This window comes from Amphimedon queenslandica, unplaced genomic scaffold, assembly GCF_000090795.2.
Source record: "Amphimedon queenslandica unplaced genomic scaffold, v1.1 AMPQUscaffold_13374, whole genome shotgun sequence".
In the NCBI taxonomy this organism is placed as follows: domain Eukaryota; kingdom Metazoa; phylum Porifera; class Demospongiae; order Haplosclerida; family Niphatidae; genus Amphimedon; species Amphimedon queenslandica.
This window is the reverse complement of record NW_003546390.1, coordinates 130,620-141,534: the sequence shown is the minus strand read 5'-3', so window position 1 is coordinate 141,534 and position 10,915 is coordinate 130,620. Positions and strand designations below refer to the sequence as shown.

At 39.0% G+C, this 10,915-nt stretch overlaps 4 protein-coding genes across 4 annotated transcripts; 1 reads left to right on the top strand and 3 right to left on the bottom strand.

The window, feature by feature from the left end:
- Window positions 1-26: 26 nt before the first annotated feature.
- LOC100640624 (prostaglandin E synthase 2-like) lies at window positions 27-1,669 on the bottom strand. Its single transcript, XM_011405990.2, has 6 exons — window positions 1,232-1,669; window positions 767-960; window positions 507-707; window positions 340-457; window positions 131-274; window positions 27-100 (listed from the first exon to the last, which is right to left on the bottom strand). Exons 1-5 carry the CDS (start codon window positions 1,574-1,576, stop codon window positions 137-139), a joined length of 996 nt encoding a protein of 331 aa, XP_011404292.1. The 5' UTR covers window positions 1,577-1,669; the 3' UTR covers window positions 27-100; window positions 131-136.
- A 32-nt stretch (window positions 1,670-1,701) lies between these two features.
- On the top strand, window positions 1,702-3,664 carry LOC100640497 (sphingosine-1-phosphate lyase 1-like). The gene has a single exon (XM_003387011.3). The coding sequence runs from the start codon at window positions 1,739-1,741 to the stop codon at window positions 3,446-3,448; it is 1,710 nt and encodes a 569-aa protein (XP_003387059.1). The 5' UTR covers window positions 1,702-1,738; the 3' UTR covers window positions 3,449-3,664.
- A 202-nt stretch (window positions 3,665-3,866) lies between these two features.
- Window positions 3,867-5,151, bottom strand: LOC100631869 (uncharacterized). Its single transcript, XM_003387027.3, has 2 exons — window positions 5,066-5,151; window positions 3,867-5,005 (listed from the first exon to the last, which is right to left on the bottom strand). The coding sequence occupies exons 1-2, from the start codon at window positions 5,125-5,127 to the stop codon at window positions 3,949-3,951; spliced, it is 1,119 nt and encodes a 372-aa protein (XP_003387075.1). The 5' UTR covers window positions 5,128-5,151; the 3' UTR covers window positions 3,867-3,948.
- A 12-nt stretch (window positions 5,152-5,163) lies between these two features.
- Window positions 5,164-10,818, bottom strand: LOC100640370 (valine--tRNA ligase-like). Its single transcript, XM_011405988.2, has 24 exons — window positions 10,464-10,818; window positions 10,349-10,421; window positions 10,197-10,297; window positions 10,025-10,152; window positions 9,811-9,975; window positions 9,655-9,736; window positions 9,414-9,533; window positions 8,946-9,143; window positions 8,689-8,904; window positions 8,068-8,171; window positions 7,914-7,995; window positions 7,656-7,823; window positions 7,311-7,416; window positions 7,190-7,260; window positions 6,831-7,130; window positions 6,575-6,781; window positions 6,371-6,529; window positions 6,247-6,311; window positions 6,058-6,193; window positions 5,902-6,013; window positions 5,772-5,856; window positions 5,521-5,725; window positions 5,433-5,468; window positions 5,164-5,379 (listed from the first exon to the last, which is right to left on the bottom strand). Exons 1-24 carry the CDS (start codon window positions 10,812-10,814, stop codon window positions 5,296-5,298), a joined length of 3,354 nt encoding a protein of 1,117 aa, XP_011404290.2. The 5' UTR covers window positions 10,815-10,818; the 3' UTR covers window positions 5,164-5,295.
- Window positions 10,819-10,915: the final 97 nt, after the last annotated feature.

Here is a 10,915-nt window from a genome sequence, read left to right as displayed (position 1 = left end):
ACACCCACGCACAATTATTATGTTCATTTTGAGTGTTGACACTTGACATTATAATGCTACACCAGATGCTACATGCTAAAATGACTAATTATTATTATTATTATTATTATTATTATTATTGTTGCTGTTGTTGTTATTATTGTTTATCAGTTGCTCCTTCATGTCCATCCACACATTGCTTCATGGACCCATACCATTTCTTTATTGAAGTGTTCTTCATCATGTCATCAAAAGTGTCCAATCCTTCAAGAGCTGTCAGTGCCCCATAAACCGACTAATGGAAAATGATCAAAATTATAACATGAGTAACCAATGCCAATCTTTAACAGGATCACATACCAGGTCCGCTAGGTTAGGTTTGTCTCCACCCATGTACCTCCTGTTCTTTCCTATAGCAGCTGTCCACTTGTTGCATTCGTCATAAAGTGACTGTCTCACATCTTCCTTCAATCTATACCTGTTTATTATTATGTTAAAATACATCACCATTATTTCTTTATAAATACTTTTTCTTTATTCTTTTCCCAATAAAGTACATCATTATTGTACCAAAGTATCTAGCAGCTGCCCTCTCGAACGGATTGAAATTACCAGCTTCTGATATGTACTGGAACGCTTGCCAAGATTCACGAAGGGTCCGGTAAATATTAGGAGAGAAGGTGTGAACCAAGTGAGTATCAACCCATTCCCTCCATTCCCTCTCCTCCCTAGAAAATAAATTAAATAAATAATAATTATTATTATTTTAAAATCTTCTCTATAATACCTTAGTTCATTCAATGGAGGAGTGCTTCTCTCTCCATACATTAGGAAGTATTTGTTGGCTCTTTCTTTGACTTGGGTTTTATTAGTTGCGTCATAAAACTCAATCTCTGGGTACATATTGAGTACCCTGGAGACTGGTTTACCAAGGATCATGGACGACCGAAGGACACTGGTTATGAGACTGGAGTCATTCACCTGCCGCAGAAGATTATTATGATTTTAGAGGAACTTTATCTTATTATTTGATATTATGTTATTCATTAATAATAATTATATTTCATGAATTTACAAAATGAATTTTTATTATATTCCCAGCTTTAATTATGGCAGTTACAATATATTAATTGTAAACGTCTAGACGTTCCGGTATTATCACATCTCGTTAATTCTAATTAAAGGTACAGGTAAGCCCCACCCAATGGCTGCCTCCGATAACATTTCAATATTACTTTTAGTATTTACATACTTGCACGTCCCCAGCTTTTAGAAGTGGCACTTTCTTGTACTTTGAAAACTTTATCTCTTTCCTGGAGAGAGGGTTCACTTCAACAATCTGATACTGGAGTCCATAATAGTTTAAGAATGCTCTTGTCTTGCAACAGAAAGGACAGGTCTGATACTGATACAGAACCAGTGATGGAGTCTTGTTAGTCACTGTAGAGGAGCAGTAGGCTCTCCTGTATATGTAAAATGGTGCCATTGTTGTAACAAAAACTCCTCCAATCCGCCATAACTTCGGAACAGCATTAGCAGCCATTATGTAAGTACACCTAACTGTACTAGCCACGTGACTTTGTTGCATAATAAGCATAAGAAAGACAGAGAAAGACTGACAGCAACTCTTATTAATAAGAACAAAGAGAGAGAGACTACTGGTGGTGGCTTCTTGAAGAGTAGCCCTGAAGGTAGTAATTTTCACTTTCCTTAATTGGACTAACCTAACCCGTCACTATCTCTGTCTCCAGTAGCCGCCATGTTGTTCAAACTTCTCTTTCTGGCTGCCATTACTTTCTTCCTGGCAGTTCTATGGGAGAGTCCATCAGCTAGACATCAGTTTAGAGACGAGTTAGAGAAGGCCAGGGGTCACATAAACCGCTCAGTTAAAGGCTATGAAGGATGGCAGATCATAGCTGTGACTGCTGGTGCCACACTCATCCTTTATAAACTCTACCTCTTCCTTGTTGGAACTGGAGAGAAGACACTTTGGGAGAGAATCAAGGGAACCTGTTTTAAAACCGTCCGCTCTCTTCCTTTCATTAACGGGAAGATTGAGAAAGAGTTAAATAAGACACGGAGACTCTTAGAAACTGAACTCTTGACACCAAAACCAGGAGAAACCTTTCACCTTTCGTTACCAGAGAAGGGACTTTCACACGAAGAAATAATGAAAGAACTGGATGGAATGGATAAACTTGAACCATACGACTGGCGAAAAGGATACACTTCAGGATGTGCTTATAACTGCGACGATAAATTAACTAAAATAACTTGTGATGTATTTCGGAGATACTGCTGGACTAACCCACTTCATCCTGACATATTCCCTCAAATCCGTAAGATGGAGGCTGAGATTGTTCAATGGACGGCTAAACTGTTCAACGGAGGCAGCACGTCCTGTGGGTGTGTCACTTCTGGAGGAACCGAGAGTATTATGTTGGCAATGAAAGCTTATCGTGGGGTTGGGTACTCTAAAGGTATCCAGTATCCCGAGATATTATGTTCTAGCGCTACGCATGCCGCGTTCAATAAAGCAGCTCATTACCTTCGGATGAAAATAACGATCATTAAATGTGATCCACTCTCTCGTCAGGTTGACGTTAAGGCCATGGCTCGTGCTATTAATAGTAACACTGTCGTGTTAGTGGCCAACGCCCCCCAATACCCGCACGGGGTCATCGACCCGATACAGAAGATAAGTGAACTGGCTCTTAAGAATAAGATAGGACTTCACGTGGACTCTTGTCTCGGAGGGTTTCTACTTCCTTTTATGGAAAGTGCAGGATACCCTTTAGATCCGTTTGATTTCAGGGTACCAGGTGTTACTAGTATCTCAGCAGACACTCATAAGTATGGTTACACTACTAAAGGTTCTTCGGTCGTCTTGTATCGCAATAAGGAACTCCGCCAGCACCAGTTCTTTGTGGTGACAGATTGGGAGGGAGGGATCTATCCATCAGCATCTGTTGCTGGTAGCAGACCAGGTGGTATTATAGCTGCCACGTGGGCAGCAATGATGTATATGGGTATGGATGGGTATGTTGAATCCACTCGGTCTATTGTTAAGACAACTCGCTGGTTGGCACAAGAGCTGAACTCCATCCCCCACCTCTATGTGATGGGTAATCCCATGGTTAATGTGGTCGCTATTGCGTCTAAGGATTTCAATATTTACGAGTTAAACGAGGAAATGCGTAAAAGGAACTGGAGCCTGAACCCCCTCCAGTTTCCCCCTGCCGTTCACATCTGTGTCACTATGATACACACTAGGGATGGTATGGATCTAAAGTTTCTAAATGACGTCAAGGAGTGTGTCTCCCTCATCATGAAGGATCCTGGTAAGAAGGTCTCTGGAGCAGCTGCTGTTTATGGTACATCACAGGCAATTCCTGACCGCTCCATAATATCTGATATCGGGTACCATTATCTCAACGTTAGCCTCACAGCTGCACCTCTTGAGAATTAAAGACTGTAAGAATATACCGTCGTTGATATTGTTATTATTATTACTATTATTATTAATTATTATTATTTATTATTATTAATATTCTCTTGACACACATAATAATCATTCGGTACCCACACTATTACTGTTGTTGTTATTATTAATTGTATTTAAGGATCATTTGTGATTGTTTATTGTAGTTTGATTTTCAGTTTACACAAACAGTTAAAGAATGTATAGTATGATCTTATTGGGAAAACAAGAACACCTGCTGTTACATGAACCAGACAAGATATGTCACAGATACATGTACTTATGTTGTGTAGAAAGTTTGAGCTGATTATGATCAAATATGAATTGTTTTACAAATTTTAAAAGTTGCTCCAAAATTAGGCCCAAGTCCTTGTACTATAGTGCATGGTAGATTGTCAAAGTGACTATAATACATTTTTGATTCATACGTACATTTTGAGCTCATTTTAATCAAAATATATAATATTATGTAATCAATTTAAATCACATCACATGTAAATCATGTGATCAAAGTGTCCATAAGAATGACAATAGTAGCACTCGTATGAATCTGAATGAGTGACAGCTGCTTCAGGACTGGTCACCGCCAATTCTTTATTATTATCTTGACCATAGACATTGTAATTTTGAGTGGATCCAAATACTTGAGACAACTTGTGAAGAATGATACTCTCCTTTGATGAAATGCCAATATTAGTACAATCCATGGTCGTTACAAACTGATGGAACACAGGACAGAGGTAGACGGTCGACGGTACATTGGTTAAAGTGTAGGCTGGAACAGCAGGAGTACAGCGGTCACCATTCAAATCATAAGTAATACCATGACTTGATAAACCATCGATTATATTTTGAAATATTTCTCTAACTTTATTGCTACGTTCCTCATTATATTCACCAAACCAGACCCGGTAGAGGTCACTATTACTGATGGTACTTCTTGTCTTCTTCAACTGAGAGCAAAGTCTCTTCTGTACTGTAAGGACACTGTTCCTTTCTTTCTTGCTACCTTTCAATAATGTTACCATTCCACATCCTTTGACCTCCAACTGAACTCCTTCATCTTTAAACAGCTCCTTCTTTACTGGACGAGAGAGCTGCTGCAGGTTCTTGATGTTAATGTAAATTGGTTCGTTACTTAAAATTGATTTGATTGCCTTTATCTCTCCAATATGAGAACCCATTTTATTTTTAGGAAAGTACCACAAAGGATGAGTATACTGTATCTTGTATATTCCGTCAGAAGAAAAGGTGAACATGTCATTTATGTGAACTGTAGCAGTGATACTCTCTCCCATTGAAAGATAAACAAAGTCATGTCTCTCAGGGGGAAACCGGTAAAAGTCAATCCCCTGGTACTCCAAGGGGACTCCATCATGAGACACTGTAATGAATGGAGAGGCTAGTCCTTCAAGAGGAGTGTTCCTTTTCAGTAGACAGTATCCTTCACGTCCTCTGTTGGTAAACTCAAAAGTGCAGGAGACTACTGAAGATCCAGTATTGCTCATCTCCTGTTTGCAGCTCGTATCAAGAGATATTGGAAGACTATTAATAACAAACAAATCAATCAATCAATATTATTAATATTAAATGATGTTTATTTACCTCAAGACTGTAGAAATAAAGGAGCATAGGATTACAGCAGTCTTCATTGTGTTCCAGTCCATCTTTCAACAATACTGCTACTAACAATAGACTCACTGTTACTAAAAATAGAACTGGCAGAAAGCCAGTATACTATTAACACTACTGTAAATATAAATACGGAAAAATATGAGTTTCTATAGCAACTATCAATATTGTTATTATTATTATTATTATTATCGTAAAGTTCTTCATGATTCAGTTTCCTTTTGAAATGCCCTAAATCCTTCTAGTGCTCTAGTCAAGTCAGCAATCTCAGCAGTCAATCCATCAATCTACAGCCAATGGAACTGATCACTAGCTACAACAGCATGGAGTGTACACTTACCTTCTCTTGATTAGCATTACGAAATTCAATGGAAACCTGTACATAAATAAATAAATAAATAAATAAATAATAATAATAATAATAATACCTTCTCGGTATAGCCATCAACTTCAGTTGTTTTAACAAACTTATCACGTTGACCTGATTTCTTAGCTAGCGTCTCTTCTAATCTGTTGATTTCTTTCTGAGCATCCACCAGCCCTTTAAGCTGCATATAGACCAGACACTGGTTACCAATGGTAGTGAAAGCACAGCCTCTTGGTGGAGGAGTATCAGGAGCCAGCAACACTAGGCTACAAGAAGAGAAGACATTATTAGTATCAACACAAAGACTCTCACCTGTTGATCTGTGACAGAGTTATCATGGTTTCAAGGTAGCTATTCAATATTTTACCAGCAGACTCATCCTTCATTATCAAACTAACTGTAAAGGGATAGACTGATGGAGTACATGTTCATGTATAACAACCTTCAGGTCGTGCTTTAGGAGGGAGGTAGTCCTGTTTGAGTCTCCTTATTGCCGTCACTGTTTCTTGTACTAACTTCATTTCTTCTTCAATGGCCTCCTCCCTCACTCCTCCCTACAAGAGTGACTACAATATGTCTCTCCATTAGTTCCTCTTACCTTCTTTGGGTAGCTGTTAACACATATCGATACTGCTGTCTCGCCAGGTCTCCGTGGCAACCGTTGCCATAGCTCCTCGGTAAGGAAAGGCATAAAAGGACTGAGGAGTCTTAGACCAGTTTCAAGACAAGTATACCTGATAATAATAATAATAATAATAATAATAATAAAATGAATAGATAAACTTACAAAACATTTCTACACATGAGCTTCCTTCCTTCATCACTGCCATACACTATTGGTTTTAAATACTCCTAATTATATTAATAATATATTCATTTGTTTATCTATTGGTTTGTTTATTCATTCTTACTAAATAAACGTCACACAGTTCATACAACCAGAAGTTATAAATGGCCGTTGTCACGTCGGGAAAGTTATAGCCAGTGAACCCGTTATCACAATCATCAACAGCTGAAGACAATCTGCTCAGTATCCACCTCTCCATAACGTCAGTGGAAAAACCTGTGAACTAAAGACCACACCCATTGACCACGCCTACAACATGGCCTCTCACCTCGCTAGTTGCATTAGGAGTGAAGTCGGTTCCAAATATATTCAAAGAGAACTTGAGTGCGTTCCATATTTTATTACAAAAGTGTCTGTAACCAACAACACGTTTCACATCCAAATTAATGTCCCGTCCTTGAGCAGTGTAGGCACAGAGAGCAAACCTCATGGCATCAGCTCCACACTCAGGGATACCGTTGGGGTAATCTGCTTTCTAACAACAGCACAACAATAAACAAACAAACAAATAAACAAACAACTACCTGTCCAGCCTTTGCTCTCTCCACCTCCTTGGGGTCCAGGTTTCCTGTTAAGAGTCTTTCATGGAGACCCTCTAGACTGATCCCTCTCATGACGTCCAGTGGGTCAATGACGTTACCAAGGGACTTACTCATCTTCCGGCCATGAGCATCCCTCACCATAGCATGGAGGTAGACCTCAGGAAAAGGGACACGCCCCATCAGTTTCTGACCAAAGAACACCATCCGGGCAACCCAGAAGAACAGGATATCATGACCAGTTTCCAGTAATGAATTAGGATAGAAAGAACTTAGGTCATCCGTCTAAAACAACAACAAGAACAACAATAATAATAATAATAATAATAATATGTATTGCGTACTTTGTCAGGCCATCCAAATATGGAAAATGGGAGGAGTCCAGAAGAGAACCAAGTATCCAGTACATCCTCGTCTAATTAAAATGGGTGTGGCTAACTAATCTATGAATGTCATTAAGGTTACCTTGCTTTAGGACTATCTGTTCCTTTGGTACTTTGAACTTTTCGGCAGCTTTTTGTAAGGCTTCATCTTGACTCCGCCCACTGACCCAATACTGGCCATCAGATTCCTAATAAGGTAATAATAGTAACTAATAGAGTGGGTGGGCAAATGGTGGGTGTGGTCATTCCCTCAGCTCTCATAATCTTAATAGTCATCGGCCAGACCCAAGAAAATAATAAAAATAAATAAATTAATAAATTAATAATAATAATAATAATAGAGTCTGTTAATTGCCTCCATTAGTCATTTGTCATCACTGGGAACCACACCCACTAATATTAACCACACCCACTACACTAATATTACGTTTCCTTCGGGTAGTGACGGGTCATTAAAGGTCACAAAGTAAGCTGGTATCCTGTGCCCCCACCACAACTGACGGGAGATACACCAGTCACGGGAGTTATCCAACCAGTTGAACCAGGTCTTGTCATGAATATTAGGAATCAGCTTAAGACTGCCATCTTTAACCGCCTAAGGAACAAGAATAGACTCTATAATACACACACTCCAGCTGGTAGTTTTGAAGGGAGAATATTAGCGTTAATAATTTATAATAATAACCTGGACAGCATTTTGAGCCATTTCTGTACAGTTCAGCCACCACTGAGGCTTTATAAGCGGCTCCACAATGTCTTTAGAACGACTAACAATAACAACAACAACAACAACAACAACAACAATAATAATAATAATAAAGTTAGCCACACCCACTAACCTACAGATAGGTACAGTCATTGGATGGTCTTTGGTTTCTCGATACAAGCCACGCCCCTTGAGGGCAGCAAGGACTGACTTACGAGCATCAAACCTTTTCATACCCTAAAACATTACAATGATAATAATAATGGTACCAGTTTTCAGATTTTTGACGTTTTCTAAAAATGGCCGTAACTCAAAAAATTGAAGTCAGAATTAGCTCAAACTTTCTACACAGCATAAGGACATCAATATGTATCAAAAAATGTAATAAAAAATGGAGGTCGTTTTTTGTCCATTTTTTGGAAAAAACCATGGACTATAGCCTTGAGTATTTTTCAGATTTTTGACGTTTTCTTAAAATGGCCGTAACTCAAAAAATTGATGTCGGAATTAGCTCAAACTTTCTACACAGCATAAGGACATCAATATGTACCAGAAAATGTAATAAAAAATGGAGGTCGTTTTTTGGCCATTTTTTGGAACAAACCATGGACTATAGCCTTGGGTATTTTTCAGATTTTTGACGTTTTCTTAAAATGGCCATAACTCAAAAAATTGATGTCGGAATTAGCTCAAACTTTCTACAGAGCATAAGGACATCAATATGTATCAGAAAATGTAATAAAAAGTTACATACTTTAAATTCCTGAGCCACATCAGTGATGTATCCTTCATCGTTGATCATTTCTATAAATGGAAGGTTGTGTCTCTTCCCACACTCGTAGTCGTTATGGTCGTGGGCGGGAGTTATCTTAACTGCTCCTGTTCCAAAAGACATATCCACCATTTCATCAGCAATAATTGGTAACTTCCTGTCACAGAATGGGTGGAGACAGAGCCGCCCCACCAGGTCCTATAAAGACTGATAGTAAAGTGTTTCTAATTAGTGCCCACCTTGTATCTCTGGTCCTGAGGGTGTACTGCAATGGCCGTGTCTCCTAGCATCGTCTCTACTCGAGTGGTTGCCACGACGATCTCAGCGTCACTCCCCTCCACCTTGTAAGCAAAGGAGACTAGGACTCCAAACTCAATCTTGTTATCGTAATTAGGAACAGAGAGGAAGGTACGACCGGACAACTCATGTTTATCAACCTATAGGATAATGATTATTAATAACTGATGGGTGTGGCTATTAATGGGTGTGGTCAACCCTCAGCTCTCATAATCTTAATGGTCATTAGCCAGACTCAGAGGGGGAGAGAGAGGGGGGGAGGAAGGGAGAGAGGGGAAGAGAGAGGAAGAGAGAGAGAGAGAAGAATAGAAAGAGTCTGTTGGTGCCTCCATTTATCAATTGTCGTCACTGGGAACCACACCCACTAATCTATTATTAGTAACAGTTACTATTAATAGTAACAGCATTACCTCAATATCAGATATTGCTGATTTGAGAGTACATGACCAGTTCACCAGACGATTGCTTCTATAAATAGTTCCTTCATCATGTAACAGGACAAAACATTCCTTCACTGCACGACTTAATTGCTAAAGATAAATAATAAACAACAATCAATAATAATAATAATAATAATAATAATAATAATAATAATAATAATAATAATAATAATAATAATAAACAACAATCAATAATAATGATAATGATTACATTGTCCATTGTGAAGAAAGCTCTGTCCCAATCCACAGAACAACCCATTCTCTTCACCTGATTATAAATATTGTCACCTTTTCTACACAAAGAAGGAATTAATCATTATTATCATCATCATCATCATTATTTATTTATTATTATTATTATTCTTACTCGTTCTTCCATTTCCAAACTTCTTCAATGAATCCTTCTCTTCCTAAGTCATATCTTGACTTCCCTTGCTCTCTCTTCAGTTTCTTCTCCACCACCACTTGTGTAGCTATTCCAGCGTGATCAGTTCCTGGGTTCCAAAGAACCATCTTACCATTCATACGATGCCTGTAATAATAATAATAATAAACCACACCCATTGACCAGACCCATATACCATCTCGTGATAGCGTCTTCAATAGCGTTAGTGAGGGCGTGTCCAAGGTGAAGGTTTCCCGTTACATTGGGCGGAGGAAGACAAATGATGAACTTACCCTCCGGGCAGGGATCTGTTACCTTACGACCCTAAGGGGCGGAGTCTAGGGTATACTCAAAGGTTCTTAACTCACCCCATACTCCGGTTTAAAGAAACCTTCCTTCTCCCACCAGTCGTACCAAACCGCCTCCACATAATTAGGACTGTAACCACTGGGCATTGGACCACTCACGTCTAATGAATAATTAATTAGAATTAATTAATTATTCGTAATTAATTAATAACCTTTCTTGTCTCCTTTTGGTATCAGTATTTCGTACCTGAGGACATCTTTAGTCTTCTTAATTTTGTCTGATTTCTAAGGCAACAATAATGATTAACAATTGCTACATTGGCTCACGTCTCCAGGAGGTGTGGCTTGTTGCTGGCCTTTCTTCTGTGCTTCAATCTTCTTATCAAACTTTGCTTTCTTAGCGTCTTTCTTGGCAGCTTTCTTGAGCTGTTTCTCTGTCAGTTCAAGGGCGGGCTCTCCACCAGGTGGTGCTCCAGGGCCATTATTCTCAGCCATTGTTGAATAAAGTTTGACTCCTGACTGATAAGAACGAGCTAGAGTCCTTCCTTTGGCGGCTAGTTGAAGGAGCGAGGAATAAACAGGAGGTCTAATTGATTTAAGAGAGGACAGACAACAATAGAAATACTTAAAGGGAAGAATGATGCAAGGCCTAGCTATGGCTGTGCAACCACATGGCATGTTAATGAATAATAATTAGTTAACCATTAAGGAAGCACGTGGTTAGTGTAACCGGACGTGACCCAACTCCGTTTACTTCAACCACGTGCTGTCTCAAGACC